The 22,802-nt window shown below is 37.1% G+C and overlaps 1 protein-coding gene across 7 annotated transcripts in view; it reads right to left on the reverse strand.

Annotated features, from left to right (window-relative positions):
• Window positions 1–22,802, reverse strand: part of ANKMY1 (ankyrin repeat and MYND domain containing 1) — a 124,965-nt gene that overhangs the window by 53,676 nt on the left and 48,487 nt on the right. For all 7 annotated transcript variants that reach the window (XM_074189484.1, XM_074189485.1, XM_074189486.1 and 4 more), the window contains 3 exons: window positions 12,058–12,229; window positions 7,082–7,222; window positions 182–322 (listed from right to left, as the gene is read on the reverse strand). In XM_074189484.1, the coding sequence (XP_074045585.1) occupies window positions 182–322; window positions 7,082–7,222; window positions 12,058–12,229 (454 nt within the window). The remainder of the gene's footprint in view (window positions 1–181; window positions 323–7,081; window positions 7,223–12,057; window positions 12,230–22,802) is intronic.

Genomic DNA, 22,802 nt, shown 5'->3' on the forward strand with positions numbered 1-22,802 from the left:
CTGACCCTGGAATCAGGAGGACCTGAGTTCAAATTTAATAATTACCTGGCTGTGTGACCTTAGGCAAGTCACTTAACCCCACTGCCTTGCAAAAACCAAATAAAATAAAATAAAGAAAAGGAAAAAAAAAGTCAGTCTGTTCAGGGAAGATAAAAGGGGCTTCTTCAGTCTTTCTCTTTACCTTGAAATTATCTTCTCTCTCACACACAATGTGTAAAGGGCTTCTCCCACCCTCCTCGGGGATCAATGTAGATGGAGAATAATATGCTCTTGGAGGCCCAGGTTCATTATTGAGCCTCATGCTGGATATCAAATTGTTAAACTGCATTGGAAAAGAGACATCCCATTAGGTCTCCGACTCTACTCAGCCCTCAGTCACTCCTTAGCCAAGATTGCCCTCAACACCCAGCCTCAAGTACTCAGAGGGAGATCTTCCATCCCTATTTATTTGTGGCAGTACCTCAATGCCTCACAGTGATCATTGGGATCAGATTACTTAGGAGAGCTGTTCTACCCAAACCGCCCTTGCTGCTCATGACCAATGACATGCTATCTCCCACCTCAGTGACTAGGTGCTGGCTTTTCCTCACTCCTGGAATGCCCTTCCTCCCCACCCCACCTCTTAGACTCCCCTATTCCTTTCAAAGTTCCACTCAAGTGCCACCTACTCCAGAAAACCTTTCAGGATCTCCCACCCTTCCCCCAGCTCTTCCTATCCTCACCCACCAAGAAAATATTTGTATATATTTTGTTTAAACTTATTTACTATGTGACATCTCCCCAAAAGAAAGTAAGCTCCTTGAGGGCAGGAATACTTTAATTTTGTCTTTGCAGCCTCAGTTCCTAGCAAAGTGGTATGTACTGGGAACTCTGATCAATGGTTATTGTAGAATTTCACTGAATAACCTTGTTAGCAATGAAATAATTGACTGTCTCTTCTGTTATTTAAAACTCAGTCATCACCTTCCCTTCCCTAAGCCTTCCACTCCCATCAACTCCATTACTGTTGTTTGTCCTTGGTTCTTGAAGAAGACCATGACATCAGGGAGGTGTTGCCATAACAAAGATATGACTTAGATTTAAGGGGGGAGCTGTGCAAAGTCAGCAGCCTCATTTTCTCCTCCAGAGTCATCTGGGTCCAGTGGCCATATAGGAATCAGAATGAATGGAAATGGTGCTGGTTGCATTGGGAGACTTTGGCCTTTATGCGTTAGGGTCTTTAACAGGTCTCAGTTAGACTTAGTCAAAGTCCATTCAGTGATTAAGGCTAGGTAAGAAAGAAATGAAACAAAGAATGCCCTGTTTACTTAGTCCCAAAAAAGTAAAATCAATCAGAGAGGGAGGACCCTCAGGGTTTCTGAGCCACAAAACTCCACCTCCCTGCACACACACACACACAAACACAAACACAGAGTCTATGGCCTTGACATAGCAGCCTTGTTTATAAAGATCAAAGAACATAAAGATCTTTTCCTCCTAAAGGAAAAAACAGAAGCAAATTAATGAGTTATTTGAACTTCCAAGAAATATACTAATAGTCAATTTATCTGACAGGGATTTAAAGGCTACAGAGCATTATTAATGAATAATAAAATGTTTTGATTTCACAAATGACTGCACGGAGGGGAGTCAAACTTGGCTTCCCTGGAGCAATGTAGAAGCCCTAGTTCTGGAGCTGAGAAGGACCTCAGAGGTCATCTACTCTGACCCTCTCAATTTACAGAGAGGGAAACAGAGGTCCCATGGAGACAGGATCATAGAATTACTTCATTTCTTGGGAGCTGGACAGGATCTTATAGGCAATCTACTCCAACCCCCTCATTTTACAGGGAGGAAATTGAGGTCCTGAGAAGAGGATCTACCTCCAACTCTAGTTCTAGAACTGAAAGACTCTGGAAAGATGTCATCTAGTCCCATTCCCTTATTCCACATCTGAAAAAAGTGAAGCTTAGGAAGTTAAGGGCTTCTCCAAGGTTACCCAAAAAATAAATGAACCCTGTTCCTCTGAGCCAAGAGTATATTTTCCCTATACTACATTATATCTCTGGTGAAGGCCTGATGCCCCTTAAGCATGGATATTTTAAATGTGAAGTTAAAAGGAAGGAAAATGAATGAACTCAGTCATTGATTATATGAAATAATGTCCCATTTGTCCCCAGTCACCACACACACAAGGAAATAAGATCTGCCTACTAATTTAGATGCTCAGTGCTACTGGATAAGGGAAAATGGGGTTGGGAAGTTGAATAATCCAGACTGGCTTCTTGCCATGGCTAAATTCACTAAATAGTATAATTGCTCAACTCTGGCTCATTTTGCTTGTCTAGACAGCAACCAATGGAGTTTCCTCACTTAGTACATTTAATTTTATAATCATTTGACTATATCAGTGGTGTTTATAGTGTAAGAGAATTCATTTTGTTTAGAATTGTTTATGAAAAAACTAATATTACTGTCTGAAAGATCCCAAGATAAGAGTTGAAAATGGAATATGTTAATCAATCCCACATCTCTTAAAATCATAGCTCTAGAGCTAAAAGGAAACTCAGTAACCAGTTAGTCCAATCTTCTCATTTTACAGATGAGGAAACTGAGACCCAGAGATTTGCCCATACATACAGGTAGCAAGATAGATCCCAGGCAGAACGTGAAGCCTTTTTCTCTAACTGGTGAGCCCATAGTCCTGCTATAGAACACTGCCTAGTTTTATGATAGCAGATCATTCATTGGAATGATCTCTTTCACTAAAGATACTGATCTTTTGGGGAGAAAAAAGTTGTTCATCAAAACTTATAATCTGTCAAATCCTCAGGGAGTTGGACACCAAAACTAGAGTTTAAAAGCTTTCTAACTACTAGATATACATAGGAAATAAGTAATGGAGAAAATTCACAGATATTCCAGAAATATCCACGCTCAAATTTTATTGATAGCCAATAAAATAACTTGTTTAAATGTGATTTATTTTTCAAACTTACTTAGCAGAGACTTCCTTCTAAAGTTTAAAGAATATTTAAAGGTTCACTTTTAAAGTTTTGGCAGCTGGTGAAGTCCATATGTAAAATTATCCTGAGGTATTTCTAATGAAGAAAATTCAGCTTCCTCACTCGAATAAATCTTAAGATTATCCCCACAAAAATTCAACTTCAGTGGGTAAGATTTCTTGTGGATCAAGTACCTTTTAATAAAATTATTATTAAAATGAACTTTCAAATGAATTCTCAAGGAATTATTATTTTATCAATAATTATTAGTATTGATCAATAATTATCAATCTACCAACTGATAGAAATAAGTGATGACATGTTAGCCATGATTATTATTAATGAGCAAGAATTGTCTATCATTAAGCAATTATTAATCAACAACTTATTATTGTTATTATTATTATTATTATCAATGAACTTTCAAATTCCCTTCCAGATCTGAAAGGGAATTTGAAAATTCATTGATTAAGACCTCTGAAAGGGAATATCATATGAGGTGGTAGAAAAAATCCACTGAATTTGGAATTGGGGTACCTGGATTCACAGTCCCCCTCTGTCGGCAACTAGGACACTAGAAGTCACTTCATCCTTGTAGGACTCAGTGCCTTCATCTGTCAATTGAAGAAGTTGAATTAGATCTGCAAGGCCATTCCAGTGCAGCCCCTTGTTGGCAATGGGACTGTGGAAGAAGGAACTAAACAAAAGTTTTGGGAGATAGGAAGAATTAGGAGCTTTGCTGAGAGAAGGGGTTGGTGGTGTGGACATGCCAGTCCAGTGATTTGGCTGATTGTGAGTAAAAATGCATAAAACCTTAAGCAGTTAGACTCTTATCTGGCTGGATGGAATTTTGTATTTCCACGGTGAGTTTTTCCACTCTACTTCTCCTTCCCTGCCTCAATGCTGACTGGTGAACTGATATTGCTTTCCTTCAAGAGTTTTCTTGTCTTTTTAAATCTTTTTTATTAGCTGTCTATACTTTTTTTATTATGGGTTTTGTCTTCAGATAAACAGAAGTTGGTTGTCATTATATTCCAAGAAAGTGTCAGCTATAAAGAAGCAGATCTCACAAATGAGGAAAGACAAAAGGGAATTCATGGACTAAAAGACTAAAACTCACTTTATCTCTCTGTCTTTTCAGAGACAGAGAGATAGAGAGAGACAGAGAGAGAGAGAGAGAGAGAGAGAGAGAGAGAGAGAAGGAGGGGGAGGAAGGAAAGAGGGAAGGAGGGAGAGATTTTCATATATATATTAAAGTCAAAAGGGAAATGAATGAAAACAGTCAAGCAATGGAGAGAAATGTCTGAGAGGAATGGTAGAAAAAGTAAAGAAATAGTCAGAAGTAAAACAATAAAATTTTGGAGAGAGAAATATGAAGGAAAGAATAAGTGGAAAGGAAGAAAGAGTAAAATCCTGGGATTGAGGTGGAACAAGAGGAAGAAAAGATCTGCAAGAGAAGAAAAAACCTATTTCATTTATAGATCACAAGTAATAGGCAAATTACTCCCTTTTATCACCTTATTTGTAAAAGGAAGCAGTGGGAATAGAAAGAGGAAAATATAAAAGAATATAGAAGAGAAGAAAATATATATTTAATAAGCAAAATCCTAAATGTGAATGGTAAAAACTCACCCACAAATGAAAAAAGACAGAATGAATTAAAAAATGAATCCATCAACATATTGATTAAAAGAAACACATCTGAATCACAGTGATTTACATAATATTAGAAGGGAAGCTGGAGAAAAATCTATTGTGAAAAAACAAAGAACCTTCACAATTTCAGATAAGTCTTCAGTAAATAAAAGCATACCAAAAAGAAATAGCAGAAAAATTACATTATGTTTAAGGGCAACACAGACAAAGACTTGATATGCTTTGGTAGAGGTCCAAGGCAAAAATGAATGAGACTTCTGCAAAGTCACAAAGTGTCTGTAAGAAGACTAATGAATGCAAAGGGCTATTGAATTGTTTATGTTTCCTGTATTTGTTCACAGGTTTTTCCTGTGAGTCTTGTATTTTTTTGTATTTTCTTTGATATCTTTAATATCTTTGATAACTGAAATAAATGCCTCTGAATAAATTTGGGAGGCCTTTACCCACTGTGAGAAAAATTCCAAATATGCAACATACCTAAGCTTTGTTTTCAGTATTCCCCTTGAGTGCTACCCCAGTATATTAGAATAATGAGCCAAATCAAGAAATTGAAAACTCCGGGCTCAGACCTCTAGAACCTGGTCCCTGTGAAGCCAGAGCTTTGAGTCAAAGGACCTGGGTTCAAATCCCACATCTGACATTTACTACCTCTGTGATGCTTGACAAGCCGCTTAAATCATCCTGGTCTCAGTTTACCTCAACAGAAAGTAAGTTTGGACTAAATGGTCTCTGAGCTTCCCTCTGGTTCTCAATCAATTATTTATGAGCTCCCAAGAAAAGATCTATTGGCTTGATTCTCAATAGATATTGTCAGACAACATCAACTGTACCCTCCACAAACTGATCTATTGGAGGAAGCTGGTTACCAGGCTAAGCTTCTGGCACACTCCACAACAGAAGTGCTATTGTTGGCATCCCTGTTAGTTACTGGTTTCCTCATAATAAGCTTTCTTGTCTTAATGCCCAAAGATTATCAGCAGAGGGTAGGGGTAGCTATTCCCCTTCATTTAGGGAGAGTGGATAAGGACTTAACTGACATAATGAACCATTGCAAGTCAGCCTCTCTCTCTGCAACTTACAGATTTAAAGAAATCAAGGAATTTACCCAGGATGACAGAGCCAGGATAAACTTGAACCTAAATCTTTTGAGCACCAAGGCTGGAACTCCAGTCACTTGGCCACTATCCCTCTCCGTTAGCAAAAGACAAGATAACAAAAAACTTCCTAGGACAAGCTCAGAGCTGTATATAGTCAAAAAATAGTATTGATTGGGCAACAATCCCAGAAATATCTCCAGCTTAATGAAACTGCCTGTTGACCCTTCAGAGAGACTCTCAAGCCCGACCCATAGCCATCATTTTCTTGGGAGAGGCCAGACACCTTGTCCCACAGTATAATGCTTTTCCCCTGTGGCTACAGTTTTAATATCAAGCACTTACCCCAGCTTTCAGTTTCTCTGTCAGATTTATTTAAAGCAAAATAAGAGATACTGGCCTTCAGGACCATTTGCTGAGCAAAATCTGGTAAAGATAAGCTCCTTGGTACCAGAGTGATAGGAAACCCCTCACTGTGAAGGGAATAGGGAAAGGTAATAAGGAAGTCATGTAACAAATGGATATGAAGAATGCAATGTTGATATTTAAAACCAGGCAAATGAATCAAGTTTCTGGACAGAGCCATAGTAGGGAGGGAGGTGCTACAGAATGCAAAAGAAAGTCAAACCTGAAATGTACTGATTCCCCCAATGAGAGTCTGATCAGAGTCAAGACCTTGATTTCCAACTCACAGCTGAGTGTATCTAAGCACAAATCCAAACTCTGTTATTTCCTGCCCATGGGACGTTGGCCAAGTCACTTCACCTCTGTATGCCTCATCTGTAAATTAGGAGGTTGTATTAGATGATCGGTTCTTAGTTCTACGACCTAAGGTAGCCAAGGTCTTGTGGTTCTAGAGCAAGGTTTCTTTCTACCATATTCCATCTGATCTGAAAGAGATCTCTAGCTTTGTTTTTCAGATTTGTGAGTGGGGCAGCATATTTGAAATAGGAATGCCTATATGATTTTGTGCAAGTTACTTATCTTTCCTTTCAGTTTCCATTATACATCCAAAAAGTGAACTAAATTTCTTTTAGAGCCCCTTCTACATCCCAGTCTATAATTTCAGGATCTTTAGCCTCAGTTTCCTTCTCAGTAAAATGGGGTGGAGGGTGGTCCATTCTAACTCTAAATCTAAATTCTATGACTCCATGAAACCTCCTGGGGCCTCATCTGTAAAATGGGTGTGTGTGGGGGGGGGTAGATATCTTCTCCAGACCCTTCCAGTACGATATTATTTTGTTTTCATCCCCAATACAGAGCCTGGCCCCACCGTAAGCACTTACCAAATGTAGGTCAATCGAATGTTTAATTCCTTCCCTCTCCTCTTGAGTCAAAGTAAAATACCTTGTTTACAGAGTATTCCTCATCTTGATCTTCAGCTCTGGAATCTGGGTCAGCAAGAGCGTGAAGCAATAACTCAGTGATTTTGATGCCTTCCTCCTCAGGCAAGGCTACTGCTATGTGGAGAGGAGTGAGCGCTCTCAGCTGAAGGAACATGAGAGAAAAACAAAATACCCCACCATGCATGTCAGAGAGAAAGGGCTACACACACCAGAGATGGGGACATAGCTTATTTTACAGAAACACAGAACTCGCCCATTTAATATAGGCTCAAAGGACGTTGGTATTAGCAGAGACCAGTAGAAGCCTCTTCAGTAAGAGATTCTACATACTCTACATACAAAGCTGAGACCCACACAGCCAGAAATTCCTCACTCCCATGAGAGCCCAACTAGAGCTGAGTCGGGGAAAACAGCCACTTCAAAGAAATACATCAGATAATCACATAATTGAAATTGCCTGTAATAAATGAACGCAAGAATATTGATCTACATCAACAAGTTAGGGGTGGATCCACTAATCAATAGAACATTTGCATCTAACAATATTCTAGAAATTAATTTCAATGCAAAGACAGTTTTGATTTGGGGAAGTCAATTCGCCTCCTTGGGTCTCAATTTTCTCATTTGTAAAATGATAAAATAAAAGTTGAACCAGACCTTGGAGGCCCCTTTTAGTTTTAAATCTATGATCCTAAGTCTTAACATATGTGTGCCTCAATTTCCTCCTCTGTAAAATCAAAGGGTTGAACTAGTTGGCTTCTTGTTATTTAGTCACTTCAGTCATGTCTGACTCTTCATGATCCCATTTAAGGGCTTTTTGGGCAAAGATACTGGAATGGTTTTCCATTTTCTTCTTCAGGTCTTTTTTACAGAAAAGGAAAGGAAGACAAATAGGGTTGTGACTTGCCCAGGGGCACACAGGCATAAGTGCCTAAGGCTGGATTTAAACTCAGGAAAATGAGTCTTCCTGACTCCAGGCCCAATGTTCTATCCACTGTGGCTCCACCTTTTTATCCTATAATATTCCTTCAACAAATCACTTAACCTTTCTGAATTTTATTTCCCTATTCTATCATCAAAAGGTTTGAGTTAATGGGTTTCTGAAGTCTCTTCCCTCTCTGGAGCTGAATCTAAGATGTTATGGATTTAAATCAAGTTCAAAGTATTCCTTAAAGACAAAAACATCCTCTTTCCACTGTCACCACCCTCAGGCCACCACCTTCCTGCTTCACAAGTAGCCAATTAGCACATGCTCCAATTACTCTCAAGTTCAAAGTTTCCCCTATTCAAAATCCTGAAATATTCACTGCCTCCTGAACGAAATTCCAAACCTAATATCCAATGTCTTCTTCACCCAGGCTCCAATCTACTGCCCTCTCGAAGTTCATCTGTGTACCAGAGCAGTCTATTATAATCGATGCAGGCCTGGAGCCCAGAATTGGAAAGACCTGAGTTCAGATCCAACCTCAGTCACTTCTTTGAATAAGTCACTTAGTGTAGTTCTGTTTTTTCATCTAACATAAAACTGGATAACCTCCCATGCCCCTTCCAGCCAAAGTCTAGGAACCCAAGATTTACATAAACCCTGTCATCAAGAATATTCTTAGGAAACTGGAACTGAATACTCCCATATTATAATGACTAAGCTTAGCCTTATGACTAAATACCTTCCACCACTTCTTTGCAAAGATGATGGTCCATGAATGTGGAACACTACAAATAATGTCAGATTGTTTTTATACATTAGTTCTTTCCTCTCTTCCCTTCCTCCTCATCTCACTCCATTCAGATGCCTATCACTAATCTCTATCTCTCAAGAAAAGGTAGCCCTATCACCCTTGATGGACTCACTCATTCCATCAGTGCAACAATCAGGGACAATTTGGGGCTGTCTGTGATGGAGAATACCATCTGGATCCAGAGAAAGAATTGTGGAGTTTGAACAAAGACCAAGGACTATTACCTTCAATTTAGAAAAAAAAATCCTGCTATCTCATTGTCTGATCTTGCTATCTCTTATACTTTATGTTTTTTCCTTGAGGATATGATTTCTCTTTCATCACACTCAGTTTAGATCAATGTACAATATGGAAACAATCTAAAGACTGACAAATTGCTTTCTGTGGGGCAGTGGGGGGAGGGAAGTAAGATTAGGGGAAAAATTGTAAAACTCTAAATAAAATCTTTAAAAAAAAGAAAAGAAAAGGTAGCCCTTCTCCTTTTCAAGACAAACGCAGATATTTTCATGTTCCCTCTCAGCTTCTCCACCAGATTGCCCCATCATCGTCCCCACTTGCTCTCCAATCCGGAATCTCTCCTGAGAAATTGACTCCTTCACCAGTACTTACAAATATACTCATGTCTCTTCCATCCTTAAACAACAGCCAGTTGGTCCTGCTATCTCCACCCACTATCATCGATCTCTCTCTTCTCTTCAGCCAAAGGCTTTGAGAAAGTCATCTGCAATCAGTGCCTCCACTTCCCCTCCTCTACCTATCTTCCAAGCCTTCATTATTCAACAGAAACTGTTCTTTCCAAAGTTAATGATGATTTCTTAATTGCCAAAATAAATTTCTGCTTCTCGGCCCTCTCTGTAGAATTCACAGCTCTTCATCTCTCCTCCTTGGATATTCTTTCCTCTCTTGTTTCTCTTTATTCCTTTCTGGCCTTTGCTGGTTCTTCCTCTAGGTCAGGTAGGCAGGCAACAAGTATTTGTTAAACATTTGCTATGGTGAGTTCTGGGGGTTCAAAGCAAGGAAGCAGCATTGTCCCTGCCCTAAAATATCTCACCTTGAATGGGGGGGGGGAGAGAACATGCAAATAACTATGTACACACAAGCTATATAAAGAGTAGATGGAAGGTGACCTCAAGGGGAAGGTGTTACAGGTTCAGGGATTGGGAAAGGCTTCTTGCAGAAGATGGGATTTGAATGGAGTCTTGCAGGAAGCACAGGATAGTAGTATGGAGGAAGATCATTCCAAGCATGAGGAACAAGGTTGTGAAAATGCAGAGCCTGGAAGACATGGAGTGCCATATTTCAAGCAGATCATACAGATCATAAAGTTATGGAGGATGATAATAAGGTCTAAGAAGATTGGAAAGCGAGGAAGGATCTAGGTTGTGAAAGGGCTTGAAAGCCAAAGAGGATTTTATATTTGATCCTGGTGGCAAAGAGAGAGCCAGGGGAATTTATTAAGTAGGGAAGCTTACTTTAGGAAAATCACTTCAGCAACTAAGTGGAGGATAGATTGGGAGGCAAGAAGACCAACCAGAAGACTGCTAGACATGATATACTAGGGTAATGGCTATGGGACAAGAGAAAAGAGGATAGAGATAGAGATAGAGATAGAAATAGAGATAGAGATAGAGATAGAGAGAGAGATAGAGACAGAGATAGAGATAGAGATAGAGATAGAGATAGAGAGAGAGAGAGAGAGACAGAGACAGAGACAGAGACAGAGACAGAGACAGAGATGAGAGAGAGAGACAGAGAGAGACAGAGATAGAGACAGAGACAGAGATAGAGACAGAGATAGGCATAGAGATGATAGAGATAGGTGATATAGATAGAGACAGAGATAGACATAGAGATGATAGAGATAGATAGAGATAGATGATATAGATAGATAGAGATAGAGATAGAGATACAGATACAGATACAGACAGAGACAGAGAGATAGAGAGAGAGAGAGAGAGACTAATATATATGTGAAAGATATAATAGTAGAAACAGTAAGGCTTAATTAAGACTGGATCTACAGGATGCAAATAAAGAGTCAATAGTGGGTGGCTAGGTGGCACAGTGGATAGAGCACTGGCCTTGGAGTCAGGAGTACCCGAGTTCAAATCCAACCTCAGACACTTAATAATTACCTAGCTATGTGGCCTTGGGCAAGCCACTTAACACAATTGCCTTGAAAAATCTAAAAAAAAAGAGTCAATAGTAAGGTGTTAAGATGGAAATCTAGAAGATTGAAATTCTTTGGGGAAAGTGAGTTCTGTTTTGGACATTGAGTTTGAAATGTCACAATTCAATTCAGTTCAAATGTCCAATAGGGAGTTAATGATGTGAGAGTGTAAGTCAGGAGAGAGGTTAGAGAAATAAATATAAGATTTATCTGCATAGAGATGATAATTGAACTCTGGGAGCTGATTTTTAAAAAATAACATTAAAACAGAGGGAGAAAAGAAGAGGGCCCAGTTTTTGAGATCCAGAGCAGAGGAGACCAAGTAAAGGTGAGTCAAACAAATGGAAGGAGAACCAAAGAGAGCAGCTTCAATAAAACCCAGAGAAAAAGAATATTCCAAAAGAGTTTTCAAAGGCTTTAGAGAAGTCAAGAAGAATGAAAATTGGGAAACGGACATTAGATTTAGTGATTAAGAGGTCATTGGTGGCAGCTAGGTGGCACAGTGAATACAGCACTAGTCCTTGAGTCAGAAGGACCTCAAGTCACTTAACTTTGATTTCTGGGGGGACAGAGAGAGAGAGAGAGAGAGAGAGAGAGAGAGAGAGAGAGAGAGAGAGAAACAAAGAAAGACAGAGACAGAGAGAGAAACAGAGAGCTATCAAGATCATTGGTAACTTTAAAGAGAAGAGTTTCAAGTGAATGATGAGGTTGGAAGACAGAATATAGAGAACTTAGACAAGAGTATGAAAAGACAATAATTACAAATAGCTTTCTCAAGGAGTTTAGCCAGAACAGAAAGGGCAGATATAATTAGTAAAAACAGTCAGATTAAGTGAGGCCTTTTTAAGGATAGGAAGGTATGGGCATGAATGTGGGAAGTTGCCAGTAGATAGGAAGATGCTAAAGATTAGATACTGGAGGTGATAGAGGGTACAATCTGCCAGAGAAGAGGGGAATGAATGGGATTACTTCATGAAATAGATTTGAAGAACTATCATACAGGCAAAAAAAATTGGCAGCCAAAAAGCCAAGGCTGAACACTATACAGTCAAATTATACAATCCATACCTTTGATGGAAATCGGACATTGGTCCTTGCACCATACTCCAGGAGGAGCTGAACTCCATCTACATCTGCAGCTCTAACAGGAAAAAAAATAACATGCATAGGCACTGGGCAACAGTTGGGGTCTGCTCCTCGCTGTAGGAGTAACTTGATTGTCAGCCATCTCAATCTATGTCTGAAATCAACAGGATAAAAATTACGCTTAGTCACAATGGCTGAGGGCAAACTAAACTATTAACCTCTAAAAATAAATTTGTAAAATAATGTTGGGGCTCCCAAACATCATTGGCATTTGTGTTCATGTTCACCCATCGAAGAGAGCTTGTTTTGTTTCCTGAACAATTGTATAGACATTTTATAGAGAACTCTGAAGCAATGAAAAAAACTGTAGCATTGTACTTCGGTCATTAATTAAGTTTTGTGGACAGTCATTCAAGAATAACTTTTTTACTTGCTAGGCTTTGAGAGAAGCTGGCTATCAAAATATAAATTCCAGGAGAATTATAAGCTCCTTGAGAACAGGCACTATTTTTCATTGGGTCTTTGAATCACATTTTCTAGCACATAATAGACACCTAATATTCATTGGGATGGATTATACTCAGATAGAAAAATATGTAAGACATGATGCTTGTGCTTATCCTTAAGGAATTTAAGTCTAGCTGGAAAATGAGAAAAATAGACATAAAATAGCTAATAATTCCAGGCAGTGCGTGTCTAAATACAATTTGCCAACAAATACAATTTGCAAAGGCAAGAAAAGAAAAAGATTTAAGGTCATGTCCTATCTTTGTGTGTGTGTATGTATGTATATATATATATATATATATATATATATATATATATTCTACCTTTAAAGTGACCTATTCCTCTGAAGAAATAGATATAAAACCTGGAATAAAGGCATAGAAGATGTATTCATTAATTCTTCAATAGATGTGAAGCTCCAAGGGGATGAAGATGCAGAAAGATTTTGACAGACCATAATGATGGGTCATTTCTAGGATCAGGATCCCACCAGTTATTTTCTTGGTAATAGGAAGTCTGAGTATGGAAACTCTCTAGCAATGCAGGTTTGGCAATTTCTTTGCAATTTATAGTCTTAGAGATTCACCTAGAGCACTTGGAACTTCCTCAAGGTCACATACCAGGAAGGATCAGAGGTGAGACTTGAATTCAAGTCTTTTTGGATTCAAGGCCAATTCTCTTTATACTACACCATAATGTCTCTTAAGTAATATACAAAAGAAGAAATTAAATATGGATAAGAGTATTGCCCTATACCTGAACTTTAAAATTTTCATGTCAGGTTTTCAATCAAGAAAGTAAATGAGAGGATACAATGGAAAACCACAAAGAGGAAAAATAATTGCCCCCTCAAAAAAAAGGGGGAACCATTAAGAGCTACCCTGTTCAAAAGGCTCTATGATCAAATGGATTCCAAGCCATTAAAAGAATTTTCTTTATTATATCATTTCTAAGCACAAAGAAATATAGACGGCCATCCAATTCTTTCTCTAAAAGAAATATTTTGACCTCTATAATGAAAATGGAAAAAAAAAGAAAATTATACTGAAATATCAAATATTACTGTATTGGTACCTACAGAATAAAAAAAGATCTAGAAAAAGGATTTACAGTAGGAGAGTTGAGCACTAAGAAGTCAGAGGAATCTTTTCTGACCACTTACATCAAATGAAAAGTATCACCTTACCCTCTGGCTATACAATTAAGAAGAACAGGAAAAACTAAGAAAAAGTATGACTAATGGTTGTCACCTTAGGTAGCCAAGCATTGAAGATGAATCAATGCTGACCTTCACCCTGGTAGGTTACCCCACCTTCTCAGCAACCCAGTGAGGAAACAGTCACTACCTCATGTCTTCCTGCTTGTTGAGTTGTGGAAAAAAAGTTTGTTGAGGGTTTTTCCACTCTATTTCCTACTTATATACATTGATTTGTGTCTTTCAGGCTCAGAGACACCATCTATGAGCAAATCCCTGCTATTTAAAAAAAAAACCCCTATAAATTTTCCCCTGCCAAATCTGAGAGTCTGAATTCCAGATGCTGGCTCAAACCAAGGGAACTCCCCTACCACCACCACCACCACCACTACCTTGTCAATGGAATGTCAAATCATAATTGAAAACCTTCAGAGAGCTGTAAAAGAGCTGAAATTCCACCACCATCACCTCTTTCCACTATGTCCAGAGAGGATCCACCTCTCCCAACCCAATAGAAAATGTCTTCCCTTCCCTGCTTCCCCCCAAACTGAAGGAATGCTTTGCTTTGCTTTGCTTCTCCTGCCACCAGTCAAATCACAGGAAATGTCTTGATTCCCTCCTACCCCTAATACAGAGACAAAAATTGGATTTGTGATTTAATTGGTATAGAAAACTCCTGCATGAGGAAATTCCCTCTACATGTCAACATGTCAGCACCTCTGGAACTTCTACCCTAAGAAAATTGCCTAAAATACTGAGAGATTAAATGATAACAATAGAAAACAAAACCAAAAAAGTAGTAATTTTATTTTAAAAATGCAATTCAAAAATATCAAAAAATATAAAACCTTCTTTGTAACCCTTCTTCAAAAGCTTAAATTGAAGAGAACAAGTTGAATGAGGTTCCAAAGGAAAATCAAATTGAATAAAGATTATATTAAAGGAAGCCTCTAATGCAGTTCAACATAGTTTAAGCATGCACGCGCGCACACACACACACACACACACACACACACACACATACAGTACACATATACAACCACAAAAGAAGAGAGAAAGGAACAAAAAGTAAAATCACAAAATTATATACAAGGACCAAAGATCTCAATGAATTTCATAGGGTAAAACAAATGAAATCAAGCAAAAATCAATGTATAGGACAAAATAAATGTTAGATTAATTGGATCCCAGGAGGCAGGTGAAAAGGAAGAAAGGTAGATATTGTATCAGTTGACTTAATCAGAGAAAATTTTCAGAGAAACATAGGTCAGGCACCACCACACCAGTAAAGCAAATATACAAGGTACCAGAAAGAAGTCCTAACTAGATTTCACCAAGGTCCATGTAGTCATAAAATCCTAGAATTATAATGACAAAGAAAAATTCTCAAATTAAATTTAAAAAGAAATCACATTTAAAGAAACTCAATTAGAGTACTATGGGATCTTTTTTCCTAAAATAACAAGATAAAATATAAAAAATTGATAAAAATATATAATTTAAATTTAAAAAAGAATATTTTATCCCAGAATGACAGAGCTTCCAACCATGAGTATATTGTTTGCAAAGAGAATAATTTGTTTCCAAGACAAAAAAAAAAACAAAAAAAAATTTTAATTCCCAAGAAGAAGATAACTATGAGTCATATAGAAGAGGAGATTTTAAATTAACTAAATAATTGATTAACAAAAAAATCGTATATTTTAAAAGATATATAAGAAAATGGTAAATAATCTTTTTTATTTTCAACAGCATCAATCAAATGAGAGTTTAGGATAAAAAGATATATCATTTACAACACAGAAAGGTAAACAATACCCAAAAATCCATATTGGCTGTTTTAAAAGGTCTTTACACAGGAAAGAAACGACAAAAAGGAGAGAAAGAAGAGAGCAGCTAATAAATCCAAAGAAAAAGTTCAACCTATAATTAAAAGTTAATTAAATCTCAAGAAAATAAAATAGAAGTATGCTTTTTTTAATTTACTAACTTAGTTGAAATATTATAAAAGAGTATGACAGTGTTCTTACAAAAACAAATATATTACTTATAACAATTTAAATGGGGGCAGCTAGGTTGCACAGTAGATAAAGCACTAGTCCTGGAGTCAGAAGTACCTGAGTTCAAATCTGACCTCAGACAAGGCTGGGTGGCCTTGGGCAAACCACTTAACCCCATTTGTCTTTCAAAAAACCTAAGAAACCTAAGAAAATAAATAAATGAATGAATAAATAAATAGATTTAAATGGTCTGAATTATCTTATTAAAAGAAAAACATAAAGTAATGGAGTAATCAATAAGTCTTTATTGATTGCTTTCTATGTACTAGGTACTGTGGTAGGAATGGGGATACAAAGACAATTAAACAGAGCCTTTCCTCAAGAAGCTTATATTCTATAGATAGAGTCAATATAAATGTATATAAATAATAAATTTATAAATTTTGTATAAATATTTAAAATAAATACAAGGTAATTTGAAAGGGAAACACTATAGCTGGAGGGATCAGAAAAGGCGTAATTTAGGAAATGGTTTCTGAGATGACCATTGATGGAAAGTAGATAATTCTCAGTGAAGGGAGTGCATTCTAGCTATGGGAAAAAAACCTGTATAAAGTTATCAGAGATGGGAATATTTTGTGTGGAAAGCAAAAAATAAAACCCTGGAATAGAAATAGAGTAATAGAATATTACTGTGCTACAAAAAATAATGAACATGTTGAATATAAATTAAGTTTTGGGGTGAAAGCACAACAGGAAAACAACATACACAATGACTACAACATATAAATAGAAACGACAAAAAAAAACAATCAAAACTGAATAGTGCAAAAGTATAATAACCGACATTGATCCCAAAGAAAAGATATGAGAAGACATATCTCCTCACTTTTTGGCAGAGGTGGAGTACTATGGGTCTGGAATACCAAATAAAATGTCAGTCATATATGTCAGTTTTGCTAAATAACTTGTTTTCCTCTTTTCTATTCTTTATGTTTATGGATAACTCTCTGGGAGTGGGAAGAGGAAGGAAACATAGAGAAATGTAGGTGAAATAAAACCCCAAAATATCATTACATTAATTTAAAGGAGAAAAGGCATGAATGAAAAAAAATATTTACTAGTAGATTTTTATTTCTAATAATGAATGGCCTGGATTTTTTTAATTCTCATCCCACAATTATCAGAGAAAATGTTAAAAAAAAAAAAACTAAAGTTGAGAGAGTAGTGCTTGTCTTAGATTCCCATTATACTAGTGCACAAAATTAGAACTACAATACATATACAAATCATAAGAAAATGCTCTCATTAAGAAGGAAATTCATTCTCCCTCAAATTTAGAGTTGATAGAGCATCTTTTCATCTAATTCTATTTACTTTTTTTACCTAAAGAAAGCACTAGGACATGAGAATAGAAAATTACATCTGGGCCACTGAATATTAGGAAATTACGATGGACTTACTAGAAGGAATATTTGCATTGATACTTTAAGAATCTATGATTTTCCCTGATGAGACTACTCCCTCTACCAACCCTGGTGATGATCTCTCTATAAATGGTCTGGCAAATAATTATTGCCAAAAAAAAATTACCTTATAGTCAACCTATGATGCAATTTCTTCATACCTACCAAGGCTGATCCTTGGACCACAGATATATAAATCTACTGCTGGGTCACTGTAATATGATGCTATCATGACACCTCTTTATAGTGGTGAGTGACTCTGGCCTAATTAATAATCAACTCTCAACTCAACTATTTGCAAATCCGACAATAACTCACCCAGAAATTCAAGGACCTGTATAAGGATGCTAGTAAACATATAATAACTAAAATGAAGGAAGAACTAAATAATCAAAGGATATTCAATGTTCACAAAGGGATCAGATCAATATAGCAAAAGTAACTAATCCCCAAATAAATTTATAGAGAACTGAAAAAAATTATAATTAAAGTTACATAGAAAAACAGAGTATTGAGAGGTTCCATGGGGCAGAGGGTGGAGTAGGAAGAAGAGGAAGAGCTGATGAAGCTATTCTTGTACTTCCAGACTTGAAGATATATTATAAAGTGGTTGTTGTATGAGTATGTCCAGGTCAGCTGTTATACAAGTGACTTCCCTCAGTGATAATTTCATCTTCAAATGATGGAAGAAGAGACAAGGAATCTTATTCTGGACCTGAGCCTTAGCAACAAGGAAGGATTTGTTCCTGAAGTATAAATCGCAGGTCCATAGGCAAATGACAGAAAAGGAGAGGACAGTCAGAGATGGTCTGAGATAGACTTTATTTGAGGAAAGGAGATTTCAAAGGAAAACTTACTAGAATCCTAAGACTATATTTTAAAGAGGAAGTTGATATCAAAAGGATGGAAACTTCTTGGAAATGAACTTTTGAAGGTATGAGCAAAAATTATGCTAATAAGAAGGAAAAGGGGGAGTTGCCTAAGTCTAAAGATTGAGTAAGATTTCATCAGAAATATATAAGAATGAGTTGAGGGCATAGCTAGGTGGCATAGTGGATAGAGCACCAGCCTTGGAGTCAGAAGGACCTGAGTTCAAATCCAATCTCAGACACTTAATAATTACCTATCTGTGTGACCCTGGGAAAGTCACTTAAACCCATTGCCTTGCAAAAACCAAAAAATATAAATAAAATTTTTTTTAAAAATTAAAAAAAAGAATGAGTTGAGGCTGGGCGATGAATGCCAAAAGATGAAAATGTGTATGAATGTGTGCCTTTATTAAAACATCAATCAATAAACAAGCATTTATTAAGTGCTTCCTAGATGCCAGACATTATTAGGTATATGAAGAAAAAGAAAACAGTGTCTTCCCTTAAGAAACTTATAGTCAGGGGTGGCTAGGTGGCGTAGTGGATAAAGCACAGGCCCTGGAGTCAGGAGTACCTGGGTTCAAATCCAGTCTCAGACGCTTAATAATTACCTAGCTGTGTGGCCTTGGGCAAGCCACTTAACCCCGTTTGCCTTGCAAAAACCTTAAAAAAAAAAGAAAGAAACTTATAGTCTAGTGAAGGAGATGACATATAATCTATAACTGTAATCGAGATAGATACAAAGCAAACACAAGGTATTCAAGGGGAAAGGCCTTAGGAGTTGGATGTTTAACAAAGGCTTCATGGGGAAGGTAGCACATAGGTTAATACTGAAGGAAGCCAAGCATTCCAGTGAGGTGAACTCCAGACCTGGGAACTGTGTACCCAAAAGCTCGTAAGAGGGAGAAACAGCATCATATAGGAAGTGCAGCATGTAATTCAGTACAGTTGACCCACAGTAAAGTATCATCAGTAAAACTGAATTATTCCAACATTAGGGAAAGCAATTTGGAACTAAACCCCCATTTAAACCATCCATCTCCTTTGATTAACAGATAGAGCCCTGGGTCTATGCCATAAAGAGTTCAAAGAAAGAGGAAAACCACCTATTTGTACAAAAATTTATAGCAACTATTTTTGTGATGACAAAGAACAGGAAACTGAGGGAATGCCCGTCCACTGGAGAATGGCTGAACAAATGATGGTATATGGTTGTGATGGAATACTATTATGCAATAAGAAATAATAAAAGGGACAGTGACAGAGAAACTTGGAAAGATTTGTATGAACTGATGTAAAGTCAAGTGAGAGTAGCCAGGAAAGCAATGGTAACAGTGATATTGTTGGAAAAAACAACTTTGAAAGACTTGGTAACCATGATAAACACAATGACCAACCACAATTCCAAAGGGCTCATGATGATAAATACTTTTCCATTTTCAGACAGAGAAGTAATCGATTCAAAGTACAAATGGAAACATTTTCCCTTTCTTTTTGTTTTTGAATGCAGCTAACATGAAATTTTTTTGCATGACTACATATTGTAACGGGTTTTATTTTTCTTGCTTCACAATGGGTGAGAGAAGAAGAGAGGGAAGAGAGACCATTTAGAACCAAAAAAAATGAATTTTTAAAAAATTTTAAAAGCTATTTTATTTTTATTTTCTCCTGTAAGGACATTTGTCTTTGGACAAGCTGGAATAAGAATGGAAGCAACTAGACACACAAAATAAGCAAAAGGAGAATCAGTCAACCTCTAGTTATCATTATTGCATTCAAAGGACAACCAAGACAAACTACATCTTCCAGTGCTGGAAGAACTTATAGACAGATGTGACTGCAGAGCCAGTGGTCAGGGATCTTTAAAAGTGCCTTAAAAACAGGAAGGAACAAATGCTTTCAAAATGCTTTGTTTTTTGCAAGGCAATGGAGTTAACTGGCTTGCCCAAGGCCACACAGCTAGGTAATTAAGTGTCTGAGGTCGGATTTGAACCCAGGCACTCCTGACTCCAGGGCCGGTGCTCTATCCACTGCGCCACCTAGCCACCCCCAAAATAAATGTTTTTAAGGAAAAAGGAGAAATCTGTAAACTATCAAATTAATACACCTGACTTGCATTCCTACAAAATTCTAGAAAAAAACTACAAAAGGAATAGCTTGTGAACCTTTAGAAAGGATACAAGGATTAGGCAAAGCCAGTCCTACCAGATAGGCTTCACTTACTCTTCTTTAAAGAAGAATCAGACTTAGGGGCGGCTAGGTGGCGCAGTGATTAGAGCACCGGCCCTGGAGTCAGGAGTGCCTGGGTTCAAATGCGGCCTCAGACGCTTAATAATTACCTAGTTGTGTGTCCTTGGGCAAGCCACTTAACCCCATTTGCCTTGCAAAAACTAAAAAAAAAAAAAAAAAAAAAAAAAAATTAGACTAACTGGCCAGAGAAATACTATAGAATGTAGACTCTAGCAAAACAGCCCACAGTCTCTTCCTGCTCTCATTTATGAACAAAGAACAATAGGCTACACGGCAGGACATTGGAATAAGTATAGAGTGCCTGGATCCAGAGAGATGTCATTAATTAGTTGATAGGAACCAGTTTGTAAAGGCAGTATTGTAGACTACAATTAACTATGACAGGATGGTAAGATTTGGAATTGGGGCATCTTAACTTCCAATTCCAGCTCTACACCTATTACACTCTAATGAGTTTAACAAGTCCCATCAAGTAAGAATAATTAATAATAATAGCTAGCATTTATATTTTATTCCAAGGTAAGGAAAATATTTTACAAATATCTCATTTGATCCCATCAATCCTTGGAGGAAGGTGTTATTATTCCTGTTTTATAGATGAGGAAACTGGAGGGGATAGGAGACTTGCCCAAAGTCACTGGCCAGATAAGAACTCAGATTTTCCTGACCCCAAGATCCAGTTCGATGTCTGCTAAGTCACTTAGAAGCCAATGAGATCATTGGACTATATGACCTCTAAGACTTCTTCCAGATGAACAGCAAGAAATAGCTGTAATAGGGTCCTAAGGACCCAATTTTGACCTTGTTCAGTTCCACATTTTAATCCATTACTAGGTTGAAAGCATAGATGGCATGCTTCTAAACTTTGCAAACCACCAGAAGCAGAGAAGGATGGAATAGATAATGGCCCACATGGCAAAATTATGATCCGAAAGGGTCTTGATATGATCATGTATGGATCCAAAGAAGTTAAAAAGGATAAATTTAAAGTGCTGCATTGGAGTCCAAAAAAGAAATTTTTTAAAAAGAAGCATCACAAGCACAGGATGGAGAAAAGATAGTCAAATGGCAGCTCTTGTAAAAAAGATTAGATTTTCACAGACTAGAGGCTCAACATAAGAGAACAGTGGGATAAGGAAATGAACAAACAAATTAAAAACCTTAATGCTAGATCAGGCTGAATGAGTGACTTTAGGAGTCCCCTTAACTCTCTCATTCTCTGACCAATATTAGAGGCAAGTGCTGAATTTGGGGTCTGCCATTTTAGGACAGAAGAGCTACCCACTAACTCAGAAATCTTATCTTGTCCAGAAGAAAGAACAAGACTATGAAAGTGATGGACGGCTCTTTTGAAGGAACTAGCAATATTTACCTGAATCCATTTACCTGGATGTTTACACAGGGAAGGCTGAAAACTTTGGCAGGATATATTAGTATTGTTCAAGAATCTGAAAAGTGTGGTTGCTGTCATGTGAAGAAGGAATTAGACTTCTTTTCTGTTTGGCCCCAGAAATCAGAATGAGAAGTCATGGGAAGAAAAGGCAAATAGGCAAATTTAGGCTTGATTTCCTAACCAATGGAGCTATCCAAAGCCAAAGGGTTGACTCTGTAGGTAAGGAGATCCTGCTATGGGAGGTTTCAAACAGAAGATGAAAAGGAGACTCTTGTTTAGGTATGGGCTAAATTGATTCTGAGTACCCTCCCTACTCAGAGTCTATGAATATGATGATTGTGTTCAATGGAATGTCAGTGATGATTTCAAACAAAGCTAAATTTCAATTTCAAAGCATTAAGAAAATCCAGAGGATTGTGTCACTCAATCAAAGAGCATTTATTAAGCATCTTCTGTGGCCAGACCTGTGTCAGTCTTAAAGGTAAACCCTGAAAATGAAAGAATATCAATGGGCCCACATAAAGGCAGTACAAGCTCAATATGTCATCACACAACTAGATTGGTCAAGAAAAAGTTAACTCTGTTTCAAAAAAATTACATAGAAAACTAAGAAATTTCCATCATCTATTAACAGAATAGGGAAAAAAATAAGCTAAAAGATAAAAAAATTCAAATTAAAAGCGTGAATAAAGTAAAAGAAATGGGAGTTGATAACTATTTGGGTAGACATGAATAGGAAAAGAAATATGGGAAAAAAGAAATATGCATTGTTTCCCAAAATATACATGAGATATTCACATTTTTTATAAAAAATCTGTTCTAAAACACCAAAAATTGGGTTATTGTATATTCAGGATTCATTATATACTCGGGATTTACCCTAGAATCCATGAATTTGTTTTTCAAAAATGTTGATTTTGATAAAATATTTCAGTATAATTTTCTTTGTAATTCTATGTGTTTCATTTTATGCATTTAAAAATATTATTCAGAAGAATAACCATAGATTTCATCAGACTACCAAATAGAGCAAAGGTTTAGAACTCC

The sequence above is a fragment of the Macrotis lagotis genome, chromosome 5, assembly GCF_037893015.1.
Source record: "Macrotis lagotis isolate mMagLag1 chromosome 5, bilby.v1.9.chrom.fasta, whole genome shotgun sequence".
NCBI classification, from domain to species: Eukaryota; Metazoa; Chordata; class Mammalia; order Peramelemorphia; family Peramelidae; genus Macrotis; species Macrotis lagotis.